At 43.8% G+C, this 14,826-nt stretch overlaps 1 protein-coding gene across 1 annotated transcript in view; it reads left to right on the forward strand.

The window, feature by feature from the left end:
- The window catches only part of Nlk (nemo like kinase), a 123,930-nt gene that overhangs the window by 104,771 nt on the left and 4,333 nt on the right, over positions 1 to 14,826 (forward strand). The window contains exons 5-8 of the mRNA XM_075991458.1: positions 42 to 127; positions 2,944 to 3,153; positions 7,501 to 7,602; positions 12,780 to 12,866. Coding sequence (XP_075847573.1) covers positions 42 to 127; positions 2,944 to 3,153; positions 7,501 to 7,602; positions 12,780 to 12,866 — 485 coding nt within the window. The remainder of the gene's footprint in view (positions 1 to 41; positions 128 to 2,943; positions 3,154 to 7,500; positions 7,603 to 12,779; positions 12,867 to 14,826) is intronic.

Genomic DNA, 14,826 nt, shown 5'->3' on the forward strand with positions numbered 1-14,826 from the left:
TAAGGTTAAATATCTGCAATTAAATGTGTTTATTATTTCAGGTTTGAAATATCTCCATTCGGCTGGCATTTTACATCGAGACATTAAGCCAGGGAATCTCCTTGTGAACAGCAACTGTGTTCTAAAGGTAGCTTTTCAGTTATTTAAAGGTCTAGAGAAATCAAATGTCTGGCTCAAGAGTATTATTTTCCCTACTTCACCAGAAATAAAGGGAACAGTTTTCTTCAGCCCCATCATTTATCAAAGCCGCTGGAACTACTTTGTAGTAGTAGTTTTTTCTTTCTTGCTTTCTTTCTTTCGTTCGTTCGTTCTTTCTTTCTTTCTTTTAATTTTTATTTATTATGTATACAGTGTTCTGTCTGCATGTCTCCTTGCAGGCCAGAAGAGGACACCAGATCTTATTACAGATAGTTGTGAGTCGCCATGTGGTTACTGGGAATTGAACGCAGGACCTCTGGAAGAGCAGCCAGTGCTCTTAACCTCTTAGCTATCTCTCCATCCCTGACCATGTCAACTCTTATAATTGGGCCTGGCTTACAGTTCAGCCATTCAGTCCATTATCGTCATAGTGGAACCATGATAGGCAGACATGATGCAGGAGAGGTAGCCAAGAGCTCTACATCTGGATCCACAGGCAGCAAGAAGAGAGTGAAACACAGTGGGCCTAGGTTGAGCATCTGTGAAACCTCAAAGTCCGTCCCCAGGACACACTTCCTCCAACAAGACCACACCTCCTAGTAGTGCTACTCCCTATGGGCCCATGGAGGCCATTTTCTTTCAAACCACCACAGAATTGTTTATCAGAAGGAATTAGACTCTCAGCTTCTTCATCTGTGACAGTGAAGTGTGGCTTTTAGGAAGGTGTCTGCGTCTTAAACAATATGGTGTTGCACTTCAGTAGCAAAACGCAGCGCAGGCATGTTTAAAAGTTAAAGTGCTGTGCCAGGAAAAGGCAGATGAATGTATTTCTACAATATGGTAGTCATATCTTCCCCCTCTGAATAAATTTATATTTAATAATCCCCAGGTGTCAGTTTAGGTGCCAAAATGAGACCATGTCCTGAAAACTTAACAAGGCTGCACATGCTTTTGCATGACGGTAACCCCGGTATTTTAGAAGTAAAGGCAGAAGGGAAAAACGCCTAATACAATATCCCCAAACCTCAAATCATCAACTTAATTTTTACTACTTTCCTGGTTCTCCTCACTGCCCTTTGTTAGTTAAAAGAGACTTATTGATAGCAAGATCCGTAGTGTGCATTTCCCAGACTTCTAATATACAAATATATTTCCAAATTCCTCAATAGTGGAAGGTTCATCACAATTTTCCTCTTGATAGAAATAGGGGCAGGAGAGTAGGGTCTGGGGTTAAAAAGCTTACTGTTCTTGCAGTGGACCAGGTCCAGTTCCAGGTCCAGTTCCCAGCACCCACCTTGTGGTACACAGCTAGGCAAACTCCAGTTCCAGAGCATCTGATGCCTCTTCTGACTTCTGTGGGTTCCTGTACACATGTGCACATACATACACGTAAAATTAAATACTTCTTAAAAGAAAAGTAGAAGCTGGGTGGTAGTAGCACACACCTTTAATCCCAACACTTGCGAGGCAGAAGTGAGCAGATCTCTCAATTTCAGGCCAGCTTTGATCTACAGAGTAAATTCCAGGACAGACAGGGCTATACAGAGAAACCCTATCTCCAAAAAGCAGGAGGGAAAAAAAAGAGAGAGAGAGAGAGAAACACAGCATTTGTGCCAAGTCTAGCAAAATAGACCTCTCTCATGAGGCCTTTTTATACCTCCTCCTATGAGTTCATCTGAAAAGTAGCTTGGTTAAGCCTGAAGGATGCGTTCAGCTGTGTTGGGAGTTCATTGGTCTTGATTTGGGTTTAATTATCAGTTTAGAGTAGGTGAAAGTTTTTGTCTATCTGTTGCTGGGCGTTGAACTCACATCCTTACACATGAGCTTGGAGAATATTTTTTCAAAAGAAACATAATTTTAAAGGGGTTAGGGACTCTAGAGAAATAGATCAGTGGTTAAAGCACTGAGTTAGAGTCCAAGCACATACACTGCAGATCATAATGGTGTTTAGCTCCACATCTGATGCCAGATCCTGGCCTCTCTGGCTACGGGGCACATATGTTCCACAGATATACATACTGGCAAAACTCTGATACACATAAAATAATACAAAATTTACATACGTATAATTTTATATAGAAACGTTAAAGTTGGGATTTTCTCCCTTTTATCCAAATAAGATCATATTTTTACACTGACAGAAATATACGTGTATCACTTTTTAAAGCTCATGGGCCCATTAAGGTTTTTTTCGTGTATGTGTTATGTGGTTTTCTTTAGTGCTGCTGCTGTTTTTCTGGCCGTAAATGTGTCTGTCTAGCTGAGCGTCTTAGTTACTTTTTATTATGATGTGATAAAGACCATGACTAAAATCAACTTGGGGAGGATGGAGTTTATTTGGCTTACATATTCAGGTTCATAGTCTATTAAAGAACACAAAGGCAGAAACTCCAGGCAGGGACTGAAACAGAAACAATAGAGGGGTGCTGGTTTGACAGCCTCCTCTTTTTTTAACTACCCAGGACCACCTGCCCAGAGATGGCCCACAGTGGGCTAGACCCTTCCACATCAATCATCATCAAGAAAATGCCCCACAGGCCAATCTTATGTGGGTTTTTTTCCCCATTTGAGGTTTCTTCTACTCCGATACATCTAGGTTTGTGCCAATTTGACAAAATCTAACCAGAGTACTGGGCATAGTGGCACATGCCTGTGATCCTAGCACTTGGGAAGTATAAGACAGAAGAATCAGATGTTCCGGGATATCCTCAGCTATATGGTAGGCTTAAATCTCTGTTGTCTCAAAAATGAAGAAAGGAAGGTAGGTGTCTGCTTGATAATGTCTTAATTGTCTTTTTTATTTAGATTTGTGATTTCGGATTGGCCAGAGTGGAAGAATTAGATGAATCCCGTCATATGACTCAGGAAGTTGTTACTCAGTATTACCGGGCTCCGGAGATCCTGATGGGCAGCCGACATTACAGCAACGCCATTGACATCTGGTCTGTCGGCTGTATCTTTGCAGAACTACTGGGCCGAAGAATATTGTTTCAGGCACAGAGTCCCATTCAGCAGGTATGATTTTGCTTCACAGTTTTACTTGCTTTTAATTCCACTGTAGATTTGAAGGGAATGCTGTTTTGCACACATCATGAGTTTGTTCATTGTACTGTCTTAATTGACTTTTAACAAATCAGGTTCACTCGAAAGCCAGAAAGGTATAAAGTTGAAGACTGCAGATGTTCGTTCAGTTAGAAGCCTTTTAGAAAAAGTGTTGACTTTATCCTGTGCACTGGTGCCTGGCAGCAGACTCAGCTCTCCCATTGCATAGGTATGACCTTGAGTCCTTCCAGCTGAGTGGCTGCGACTTCAAACTGTACATTTCTACTATTGATTTCTTCAAATTTCAAAGCAAGCTGGGCAATAGTGGTACAGCACTTGGGAGGCAAAGGCAAGCATATTTCAGTGAGTTCAAGGCCAGCCAGGTCTTACAAAGAGAGTTCCAAGACAGCCAAAACTGTTAAACAGAGAAGCCTTGTCTTAAAAAAAAAAAAAAAAACTTTATTATTTTGCTTAAATATTAGATACAGCATAAAACACCAGAAGATAATTAAAATATAGATTCAAGAAACCATTTGTGGCCAGGTGTGTTGGGACATACCTTCAATCCCAGCACCCCTAAGGCAGAGGCCATAGGATTTCTGTGAGTTCCAGGCGGGCCTCATCTACATATCAAGTTCCAAAGTTTCAGTCTGGCCAGAACCATATAGTAAGACCCTGTCTCAATAAAAAGAGGGCTGAGCAGTGATGGTGCTCACCTTTAACCCCAGTACTCAGGAGGCAAAGGCAGGCAAATCTCTGAGTTCAAGGCCAGGCTGTTCTACGGAACAAACCCCAGCCAGAGCTGCGCAGAGAAACCCTGTCTTAAGAAGGAAGGGGTGGAGGGAGCTGCAGAGAAGGCTCAGTGGTTGAGAACACTTGCTCTTCTCCCACAGGCCTGAATTTGATTCCCAGCAGCCGCTTCTGGTGGCCCACAGTTGCCTATCACTTCAGCTCTGGGGGATCCACCTTCTCTGATCTCTGAGGGTGCTTGCACCCAAGTGTACACGCACAATTAAAAATAATATTTTAGGTTTAAAAATAAATTGAAGGCAGCCATGTTGGCATATGTCTGAATCCTTGTACTTAGAAGGCGGAAGTACACTTAGAAGCAGTGAATCTCTATGAGTTTGAAGCCAATCTAGTCTACATAGAGAGTTTCAGGCCATCCAAGAGACCTGTCTCAAAAAGGGGGCTAGGGGTCAGTTTAGTGTGTTAAGAGCACTGGCTGCTCTTGCAGAGGACCAGAGTTTGATTCCCAGCACCTATCGGGCAGTTCACAATTGCCTGTAACTCCAGTGACAGGAGTTCTGACATTCTTTTCTGGCTTTTCAGGCACTTCATACATTTGTTGCACAGATGAAATATTCATAAAGTAAAAATAATAAGTCTTTTTTTTTTTTAAAGAAGAAGAAGAAAACTCATTTAGAGCCAAGTGTGGTAACACATCCCTATAATCTCAGCACTTGAGAAAGAGAGAGAAGGCCTCTGTAAGTTCAAAGCCAGCCTGGTCCACATAGCAGGTCCTGGAGAAGTATGAGAAGTGTCGGTATGAGCTCTCGAGTCTCACTGGAGAACTCCTGCTCATCATCACAGAGCAGACATTGTGTACGCAAGTAGTCTTCCATGGGGGAGTGGTATCTCTTGATATCTCTTTTGATATCTGGGTACTGGACAGCCGGCAGACTTTATAAAAGCGTTTCTCATCCATAGATCTGTGCTGCCTTATGCAGCTTTTGAACATGTCCATTAGGCAGTCATTTCCTTCTGCCATTACTGTGGTCTTTAGAGCCCGGCAGGTGTCACTGCCATGCTTCCCTCAGAGGCCGGCTAGAGATCTTCAGGGGACAGCAAGCGTCTCAGGCAGTTCCCCTGCCTTGATGCTACTTCTGTTGGCTGCCTGTTGTGTAGATAATGCAGACAGTGGTGTAACATCTCCATGTCAGCCGCCTGTTGTGTAGATAATGCAGACAGTGGTGTAACATCTCCTTGTCAGCCGCCTGTTGTGTAGATAATGCAGACAGTGGTGTTCTCCATGTCAGCCGCCTGTTGTGTAGATAATGCAGACAGTGGTGTAACATCTCCTTGTCAGCCGCCTGTTGTGTAGATAATGCAGACAGTGGTGTAACATCTCCTTGTCAGCCGCCTGTTGTGTAGATAATGCAGACAGTGGTGTAACATCTCCATGTCAGCCGCCTGTTGTGTAGATAATGCAGACAGTGGTGTAACATCTCCATGTCAGCCGCCTGTTGTGTAGATAATGCAGACAGTGGTGTTCTCCATGTCAGCCGCCTGTTGTGTAGATAATGCAGACAGTGGTGTAACATCTCCATGTCAGCCGCCTGTTGTGTAGATAATGCAGACAGTGGTGTTCTCCATGTCAGCCGCCTGTTGTGTAGATAATGCAGACAGTGGTGTAACATCTCCTTGTCAGCCGCCTGTTGTGTAGATAATGCAGACAGTGGTGTAACATCTCCATGTCAGCCGCCTGTTGTGTAGATAATGCAGACAGTGGTGTAACATCTCCATGTCAGCCGCCTGTTGTGTAGATAATGCAGACAGTGGTGTAACATCTCCTTGTCAGCCGCCTGTTGTGTAGATAATGCAGACAGTGGTGTTCTCCATGTCAGCCGCCTGTTGTGTAGATAATGCAGACAGTGGTGTTCTCCATGTCAGCCGCCTGTTGTGTAGATAATGCAGACAGTGGTGTAACATCTCCTTGTCAGCCGCCTGTTGTGTAGATAATGCAGACAGTGGTGTTCTCCATGTCAGCCGCCTGTTGTGTAGATAATGCAGACAGTGGTGTAACATCTCCATGTCAGCCGCCTGTTGTGTAGATAATGCAGACAGTGGTGTAACATCTCCTTGTCAGCCGCCTGTTGTGTAGATAATGCAGACAGTGGTGTAACATCTCCTTGTCAGCCGCCTGTTGTGTAGATAATGCAGACAGTGGTGTTCTCCATGTCAGCCGCCTGTTGTGTAGATAATGCAGACAGTGGTGTAACATCTCCTTGTCAGCCGCCTGTTGTGTAGATAATGCAGACAGTGGTGTTCTCCATGTCAGCCGCCTGTTGTGTAGATAATGCAGACAGTGGTGTAACATCTCCTTGTCAGCCACCTGTTGTGTAGATAATGCAGACAGTGGTGTAACATCTCCATGTCAGCCGCCTGTTGTGTAGATAATGCAGACAGTGGTGTAACATCTCCATGTATGACTTCCCTTTCCTAGGGGATCCACATGAAGCATTGCTCTTCATTGGGTGATAGAGTCAGAACACTTTCAGCACTTCAGAAAACTGGTGAGGTGGCTTGCTACCCGCAAAGCCTTGTTTACAGGGAGACCAAGACCAGTCTCCTTTACTGTGCCCAACTAGATAAATGTGGCATCGTAGTTTTCTAAGTTTCACATTTTTCTGCCAGTGTAAGAGGTTTCTAGAATGTAAGAGGTATGTGCTGGTGCAAACATTGAGTGCTTAACTTTTATTTCAGGTGTGAATGTTTTGAATGTTTATTATATCACACATATCTGATGTGTAGATTAGCTTGATGAGCTTGAATCCATTTGAAGCATTAAAATCTATTCATTAACTGTTTGAAAAGAACAGGCATTAAGCCACTGTCTGCAAAGATAATAAATGCTATAGGTTGTTTTGTTTTTTCAAGACAGGGTTTTTCAGTAGCTATGGATCCAGCTCTGGAACTCACTGTATAGACCAGGCTAGCCTCAAACTCACTTAAATCCGCCTGCCTCTGCCTCCCAAGTGTTGGGATTAAAGGCGTGTGTGACCACCACCCAACATGCTATAGTTTTAGAACAGTAGGGCATACAGATACAGACTACAAAGTTACCCTAGTGTTAGAACACTGTCCAGTTTTCCATGGAATGTAGCTTGACTGGCCTCAAACTCAAAATTCTCCTGCCTTAGCCTCCCAAGTGGTAGAATTATAGCTGATTTTTAAAAGGGGGGCAGGGGGCAGAAAGTAAAAGAAAGGATTCTTTTTTGGGTTTTTTTTTTTTGTTTTATTTTATAAGATGGGGTTTTTCTGTATGACTTTGGAGCCTGTCCTGGAGCTCACTCTGTAGACCAGGCTGGCCTCACACTTCACAGAGATCCTCCTGCCTCTGCCTCTCAAGCACTGGCATTAAAGGCATGCACCACCACCGCCCAGATGAGAAAGGACTCTTATCAGAGCTTATTTGAAGGTTAGTGGTTCTAAGGCTTAAAAAAAAAAAAAATGACACTCACTTTAAGGCTGGAACTTGAGTCGAATGAAGTTGTTTCTGTGAGCTGCTGTCAACCTGTGTTTCATGTTTCCTTGCAGTTGGATTTGATCACAGATCTGCTGGGCACGCCATCACTGGAAGCAATGAGGACGGCTTGTGAAGGTGCTAAGGCACACATACTCAGGGGTCCTCATAAACAGGTAAAGAGGTAAAGAGGGGACAGTCTGTCTCTGGCAGCTAACTGTGGGGAGGACTTCTATTGCCAAGATGTTGCTTATAGATAATAGGCACACATATAGGTATAAGCACGTAAACACAGAAATATTCCACAGGATCTTTGTTATATGCATATGACCATAAATAGAAAGTGGCTTATAGCCATGCCCAGTATAATAGAAGAATTCATGTTTTTATAGTCCTATTATTTATTGACCCCTTGGTGGTTTCCTGGTTTACCAGTATGTGGGAAGAAAGCTTTGGCCTCAGTATGTATGAGTCAAGATACCGGTCCAGATACTGAGCCCAAATAGCTGGTTGCCTTGCAAGGATGTAAAGCAGTTGCTGTTGCGCTCTTACCACTAAATCAGACCCAAGTACAAAGAAGGAGTGCCTGCTTCTTTCTAATCAATATCATTTGCAGCCAGCCAAATCATGCTGAGAAGCCGAGGTCTTTCTGTCTGCACTCTTGATTAAGCAGTCCTTTCTGCCAGCACTTTCCAAGTCCCCTTTAGAGAAAACAGCTTAGTGATGTGAGGAGGCGTGAGGGGTGCTCTTCCCGGGAGCAGGAAACAAGCAAAGCCAGTAAGGCTTTAGCCAAGGCTAGTTTTATCAAAAAGACAGACGGAGTTTGGCATTCTTCCCCTGAAATTGCCCAGCAGACATCTGATGAAGGCTTCGCCCTCCGCTTCAGTCCCTCTCTATAGCCCCCAGTGACTCCTGTGTCCACAGGTGAACACAGTAAGGGAACGTGTTCTCCAGTACTGGCTCAGGCCAGTAAATAGAGATACATAGGTGCTTATGGTTTTTTTAAATTCACATTTGTTTATTTTTGACGCAGGGTTTCACCATATATAGAGATATAGCTTCTCTGTAGCCCACTGTGTAGATCAATCTGGCCTCAAGCTCACAGCAGGCCCTCAGGAACGTTAAACTAATTTGTTAGTGTCTTATAGTAAGTGTGTCCTTGTAAATAGAATAGTTTTACTCCTTTATTGACCTCATCAGTGTAATAAATATACCTGGCCAAAGGGAAACAGTAATGAAATGCGAGGATCAGGCACCCTGGTGTCCTCAGAGTGTTATAAACAGCAGCCTAGAGGGCTGGCCTTTCTGAGATGTTCCTGACATGTCCAAAGCAGCTTGAAACTGCCTTATGGCACCAAAGTCGCTGTGTGCTCCTTTGAGCGTTCTGGGCAAATGCATTGGTTTTCTCATAACAATTTTTAACCCAGCAGCTGTAAAAGTGTAGAGCCCTCGACTGGGTATAGTGACACACTCCTATAACTCCCAGCATTCAGGAAACGGACAAGAGGACTATGGGTGGAAACCAGCCTGGGATACCCCTCCACAGACACTGTTTCAAAAAAGGACTTTTCAAAACCTAGATCTTTCCATTTTTTTTTAAAAAAAAAAATCACATTATTTTCTAAAACAAATGAGGGAGGAAAGGAAAATGTGATTTTTATTTTAAGTTAAATGAATTCTACGAGAGGCCTTCCTTCTACATTCTCACATGGCCTGGTCTCTTGGTGAGGGGGAGGGGTACCTCCTGAAGGTTAAGGTTCTGCTCACCAGGTTGTCTGGTGGTCTGAGGGGAGCACCACAGAAATCTTCATCTTGGCTTCAGAATATTTGATTTTAAGAAAAAGTAGGGTGCCCCTCCACCTCCACACATCCAGTCACTGTTAACGTAGCTCCACTGAAGCTATCTCTGTTCGTGACCTAACTTCTTACAGCCGAGGTTAGAAGACACAACGGCAGACAAGCTTATTTGGCATGTAGATAACTCGGTATTTTCACATTTTTTCTGTTCTTATTTTAGTTTTTAGTTACTTGTTTTTCATTTTGTAATTTTTCTTATGCTGCTATTTGAGTTTTGTTTTGTTTCAGTGTTTTGAACTAGAGTCTGGTCTTCTTGTGGCCATCTTGCCTCAGCCTCTCCAGCCCTGGCATTATATGTGTATGCTACTCCTCCCAGTTTATGTCCTCTGCTTCAAAAACTTAGTTTGGTCCCTAGGATATAATGTGTGGCTTGTGTAGTTTTATATGTCATGACTGTTCCACTAAATGCATGATGTTTAGTTGGCTCAGGGTTTGGCTTGGGATATGCGCACTCAAGTTTTTCTCTGGACTGGACTGAAGAAGAATGCAGAGTCAGACTCAGGCTTATCACATTACCCAGCGGGTGAATGGTTTCCTGGTGTGGGATTCCCCACAGTATGCTGTCAATACCATTGGTTAATAAAGAAACTGGCTTTGCCTGATAGTGTAGAACAGAGCTCGGCGGAGGCGGGGGAGGGGGTGTTAAACTAAACTGAATGCTGGGAGAAGCCATGGAGCCGCTGCTGGAGACAGACATGCTCAAACTTTGCTGGTAAACCACGACCTTTTGGCAACTAATAGAAATGGTTTAAATTAATATGTAAGAGCTAGCTGATAAGAAGCTAGAGCTAATAGGCCAAGCAGTAATTTAATTAATACAGTTCCTGTGTGATTGGGTCTGGGCAGCCAGTAACGGCCAAGCAGCCTTCCTGCTACTGTGTCCCATGTGTTGTACAATGCAGTTTGTAGGCAGATTGTGTAAGGATCCTGGCCCTATTGATAACTCACTCTATGACCTTGGGCAAATTACTTAACCTCTGTCAGCCTCAGTTTCATTCTTCAATAAAAAAGAGATAAAAACTGTTTCTCTGGCTGATGAGGTAGGTCATTGGGTGACGTACTGGCCTCCAACCTTCAGGGCCTGCTTTTAGTCCCTGGAACCCATATGGTGGAGAACAGTCACTGCTAAAAGTTGTCCCCTAACATCTGCACATGTGCTTTGCCACCAGCACCCACCCACACACCTACGCACACAAAGTAATAAAAATAAAATTAGTGCCCTCCCACATCAGTCAACAATCAAGAAAATGGCACAAACATGCCTACCGGCCAGGCTGATAAAAACAGTCCCTCATTGAGCCTCCTCCTTCCCAGGTGTATGAAGTTGACAACCAACGCTAGCCATCACACTAAGCTTTTAAGTAGTTTTTATGTAAACTCTTCCTACCTTACCAACTCTTCCAAGTTAGGTGGAAATAGTTATTTTGTTAGTAGTGATTTCTAGCACTGATTAGAAGTTCACTCTGACATCTTCTGAGACTACTCATAAATACCTTATATTCTACTCATAAAAACAGTTATTACCACTATTAATCCTTTGTCTATGGAAGAGAGAGGACTGCAGAGATTAAATAATGTTTTAGGTTATAAGTCTGATCTTTAAATTAAACTTATTTCTTTCTCTCTTTCTTTTTCTAAAAAATGGCTTATTCGTGGCACAGTACACAAGAGGCAACGTGTCTCATATCACAGACAACATATCCAACTCCCTGCAATATTCACTTCTTTGACATAGAGGAGAAAATGAAGGGAAAGCCAGCCAATGCTAAGGCAGCTAAGATGGGGAATGGGTCTCTATTGTCATCTTCACAGGGTAAAACTTAGAGGTCCATTAGTGGCAAGTCAATTCTCTAGCATCAATACTGTGCAGGTGTCTCCAGTAGGCCCAAAATCACCGTCTGCAGGTAGCCAGATAAGGCTGTCCTCAGCACTGATAGGCAAAGACAGTGTCTTATCTGCACATTGCTGTGTTTGGTTAGTCAGAATGTTGGTGATGACGACCTCATCCATTCGTTTGGTCTTGCGAGCTGTCTCAAGGTTCAGAGTAGCCCTCTCTACACTAAAGTTGGTGTAGGCTTTGACTGACTATAGGCACTTGGGTGTGTGATCACCCTCCAAGCTGAGCTTGTACAGGGTTTTATAGGCAGTAGATGTTTTTTGTAGAAATCTGAGCCAGGCACCATGCCCTGAGAGTTGACTCTAAAAACAAAATTAAGCTCTTAACTAAGCATAGTGCTGCTAATCTAAAATCCCGGCCCTCAGGCTGAGGCAGGAAAGTCTGTAGACACAGCAGGCTGAAAAGATGAGTGGCCAGCTTTCTGATTCTAAATGGGAGGGGTGGCTTGGGTGTGTTGGACCTGGCCATCTCATTGCCTGTTTAGGGATTTAGACTATGAATCCATTCTGGAGCCAGGTTCATTTCTTAAAAAATAGTGTTACTCAGTTGTCTAGACCTGTCTGCGAAGATGATAGAATGAAGTCAAGCCAACCAAACCCCTGGTTTTGAAAGTGGAAGAATGTTCACTGCAAATCAGAGGTTCTTGGCAGGCAAAACCACTATATAACATTCTTATTGTATTGTCTTTTCTACAACTCAAGAGTCTTAGATGGAGGAAAGCTTAGCTTAGTCAAAAACAGTCCTGTCTCCTGCAGGGACCTTGTCTGACATCAGCAGACTCAGAGGGTAATAGAAGTTGGTTCTGGTGGAGGTTTCTTTTATGTGCATCCATGGAGTGTCCTCAATTAGCATGCTGACTCAGTCACAGTGAGTCGCAGTGGTGCCAGCCAGAGTCTAAACCTTTAGGAACACCTGCCAAAGACCCTTGTACAGCCAGGTGAAAGCCACCATAGCACGAGCACATTCATGAGGGTGTGGTCCAAGTGTTCTCTCTCTCTCTCTCTCACTCTCTCTCTCTCTGGAGACAGGGTTTCGAGCCTTTCCTGGAACTCAGTTGGTAGACCAAGCTGGTCTCGAGCTCATAGAGATCCTTATGCCTCTGCCTTCCAAGTGCTAGGATTAAAGACATGTGCCACCACCACCCAGTCCAAATTTTTTTATCTTTTTCTTTTCTCATCCTTAAACATATTAGTCTTCCCTTCTTTGTCAAAGCAGCCTCCTTGCTTATCAGATCAGTTTTCATTTGTCATGATATTTTTTGTACTCTGATTAGGTATGTTGCTGGAAGTCACTGAGAATTATCCCTTCTGAAGACTGCCTTTCATCTCCTTTCCCCGCCCCGCTTTGAGCTGTTCTGAGACAGGGTCTCTCACTGTGTATCCCTGATTGGCTTTACACTGTAGACCAGGCTGGCCTTGAACTCACAGAGCTCTGCCTGCCTCTGCCTCCTGAGTGCTGGGATTAAAAGTGTGTGCCAGCGCACCTGACTCACAACATCTTTTTAGCTGGCTAATTTTTGTGCTGTGAATTGGCTATATTCCATATCCATCTAGAACACCTAAAGGCCTAAATGGTTAAAAATTTTTTCTCTTTTCACAGCCATCCCTTCCTGTACTCTACACTCTATCCAGCCAGGCCACACATGAAGCTGTTCATCTACTTTGCAGGATGTTGGTCTTTGATCCAGTAAGTGTGTTTACTTTTATCTTTTTTTATTTCTGTAATTTTGTGTGTTGACTCTTGTGCCTGCATGTATGTCTGTGCACCACATGTATGCTTGGTGCTCTCAAAGGTCAGAAGAGGGAGTCAGATGGTTGTGAGCTACCATGTGGGTGCTAGAATCTGAATCCTGGTCATCTGTTAGAGCAACAAGCCTTTGCTCCGGCTTTGGAGCCTGTCCTGGAACTAGCTCTGTAGACCAGGCTGGTCTCGAACTCACAGAGATTCGCCTGCCTCTGCCTCCCGAGTGCTGGGAATAAAGGCGTGCGCCACCATCGCCCGGCCTTTAGATTTATTAAATAAATTTTAAAATAGTTTTCTAAGAAGCATCCTGGCTTTGAGTAAACTGGCAGTGTCATGATGACTGTAATGACAGGCTCCAGCCCGTTTTGTGTTCCCCATGCTAACCCATTACATGGACATTTGAGCATTGGTGCTCAGATATAAGCAGAGCTTAGGCACAGACCTAGAAGATATTACCATTTTTTTGGGGGGGGGGATATTACCATTTTTATGATCCTGGTGTTTATAAAAGGGTTTGACACCAACATTAAACAAAAAGGGGGAAAATTTGATTGTTTGAAAAATCACCCACTGTGTGGCATGTGAAAACGTCTGCTGTTTGGATGGAGGGCTGTAACTTTCCTAAACCTCTTTTCTGGGCTGGACATGGGCTACTAACTGCTCTGTGATGTCTGCCATTTATTTGTTCATTCATCCAAAGATTATTTAGCATTCCATCTGTGACAATAATTATTGTCAACAAAGATGAAAAAAGAAAATGTTAAAAAAAAAAACCCACAAAATTATGGACAGTAAGCTTACCTTGGTCTGTGGTGAGAAGAGAGCATCTTTCTCATGATCCACATGACTGTCTGTAGGTAGGTTCACAAGGGGGCTGGGTGTGGCTGCACGTGCCTGTAATCCCAGCACTTGGCCAGCAGATCTCTGTGAGTTCCAGGACAGCCAGGGCTTTGTCAGAGAGAGAGACAGAGAAATTAGGGGCAAAATTGTTGGGTTTGAACCAGTCTCACTTGCAGGGTGAAGTTGGGGTTTCAAGGTCCTCTTAGCCACATGGTGAATTTAAAGCCACCTTCCCATGAGCCCTTGGGATAGTGAGATGATTTAGCTTGTGGCCTTAGGAACCGGAAAGCCTGAGGTTGTATGAATTGCTACACATCCTGTAATCAAGGCAGTGAGTCATCTTTGCCCTGTCTCCCATGGAGCCCATCCTTGAGTCCTGTAAGAGCCACTTCTCCGTAGTTCATTGAACACTGGTTTTCCTTTATTATTATTTTTTTTGCTGGAGTTTGAAGTGTATGGGTCAGTAAGCCTGGTGCGCTGGTGTGTTAACTATTGGAATTGGAATTGGAAGACTTCAAAAGCCCGAGGATAGGCTGCTGCTGCTGCTGCTGCTGCTGCTGCTGCTGCTGCTGCTGCTGCTGCTGCTGCTGCTGCTGCTGCTGCTTGGGCTGCTGCTGCTGCTTGGGCTGCTGCTACTGGTCTCAGTCTGACATTCACACCGACACCTCTGCTAACCCTCAGCTTTGCCCTGTCGCCCTATAGTCAAAGAGAATAGAAGTTCTGAGCAGCTTCCTAAAATTGCCAGTATGATCGCATCTCCTAAATGCTGACACTTCTCCAAAGTGTGGCCTGTTGTCTAAAACGCAAAGCATTGCATATTTAAATGTCATGGTATTTGTCATTTGGGGCCCTGTGCACATCTGTCTCAAGGTAGGAACTTCCCAGATTTTCAGAAGGACATTTCGAAGTGACAGTTGTTATTCTGAGTCTACTCAGTCTCCTGTCACCCACCCCTAAATTCAGCTGTCCCTCTCTACCCAGCATGTTCTGTACATCAAGTATAAACTGCGTCATGTAATTCAGTCTGTGAAAGATTCTACATGGACAGCCATGCTCATCTGTA

This window comes from Microtus pennsylvanicus, chromosome 11 (genome assembly GCF_037038515.1).
Source record: "Microtus pennsylvanicus isolate mMicPen1 chromosome 11, mMicPen1.hap1, whole genome shotgun sequence".
NCBI classification, from domain to species: Eukaryota; Metazoa; Chordata; class Mammalia; order Rodentia; family Cricetidae; genus Microtus; species Microtus pennsylvanicus.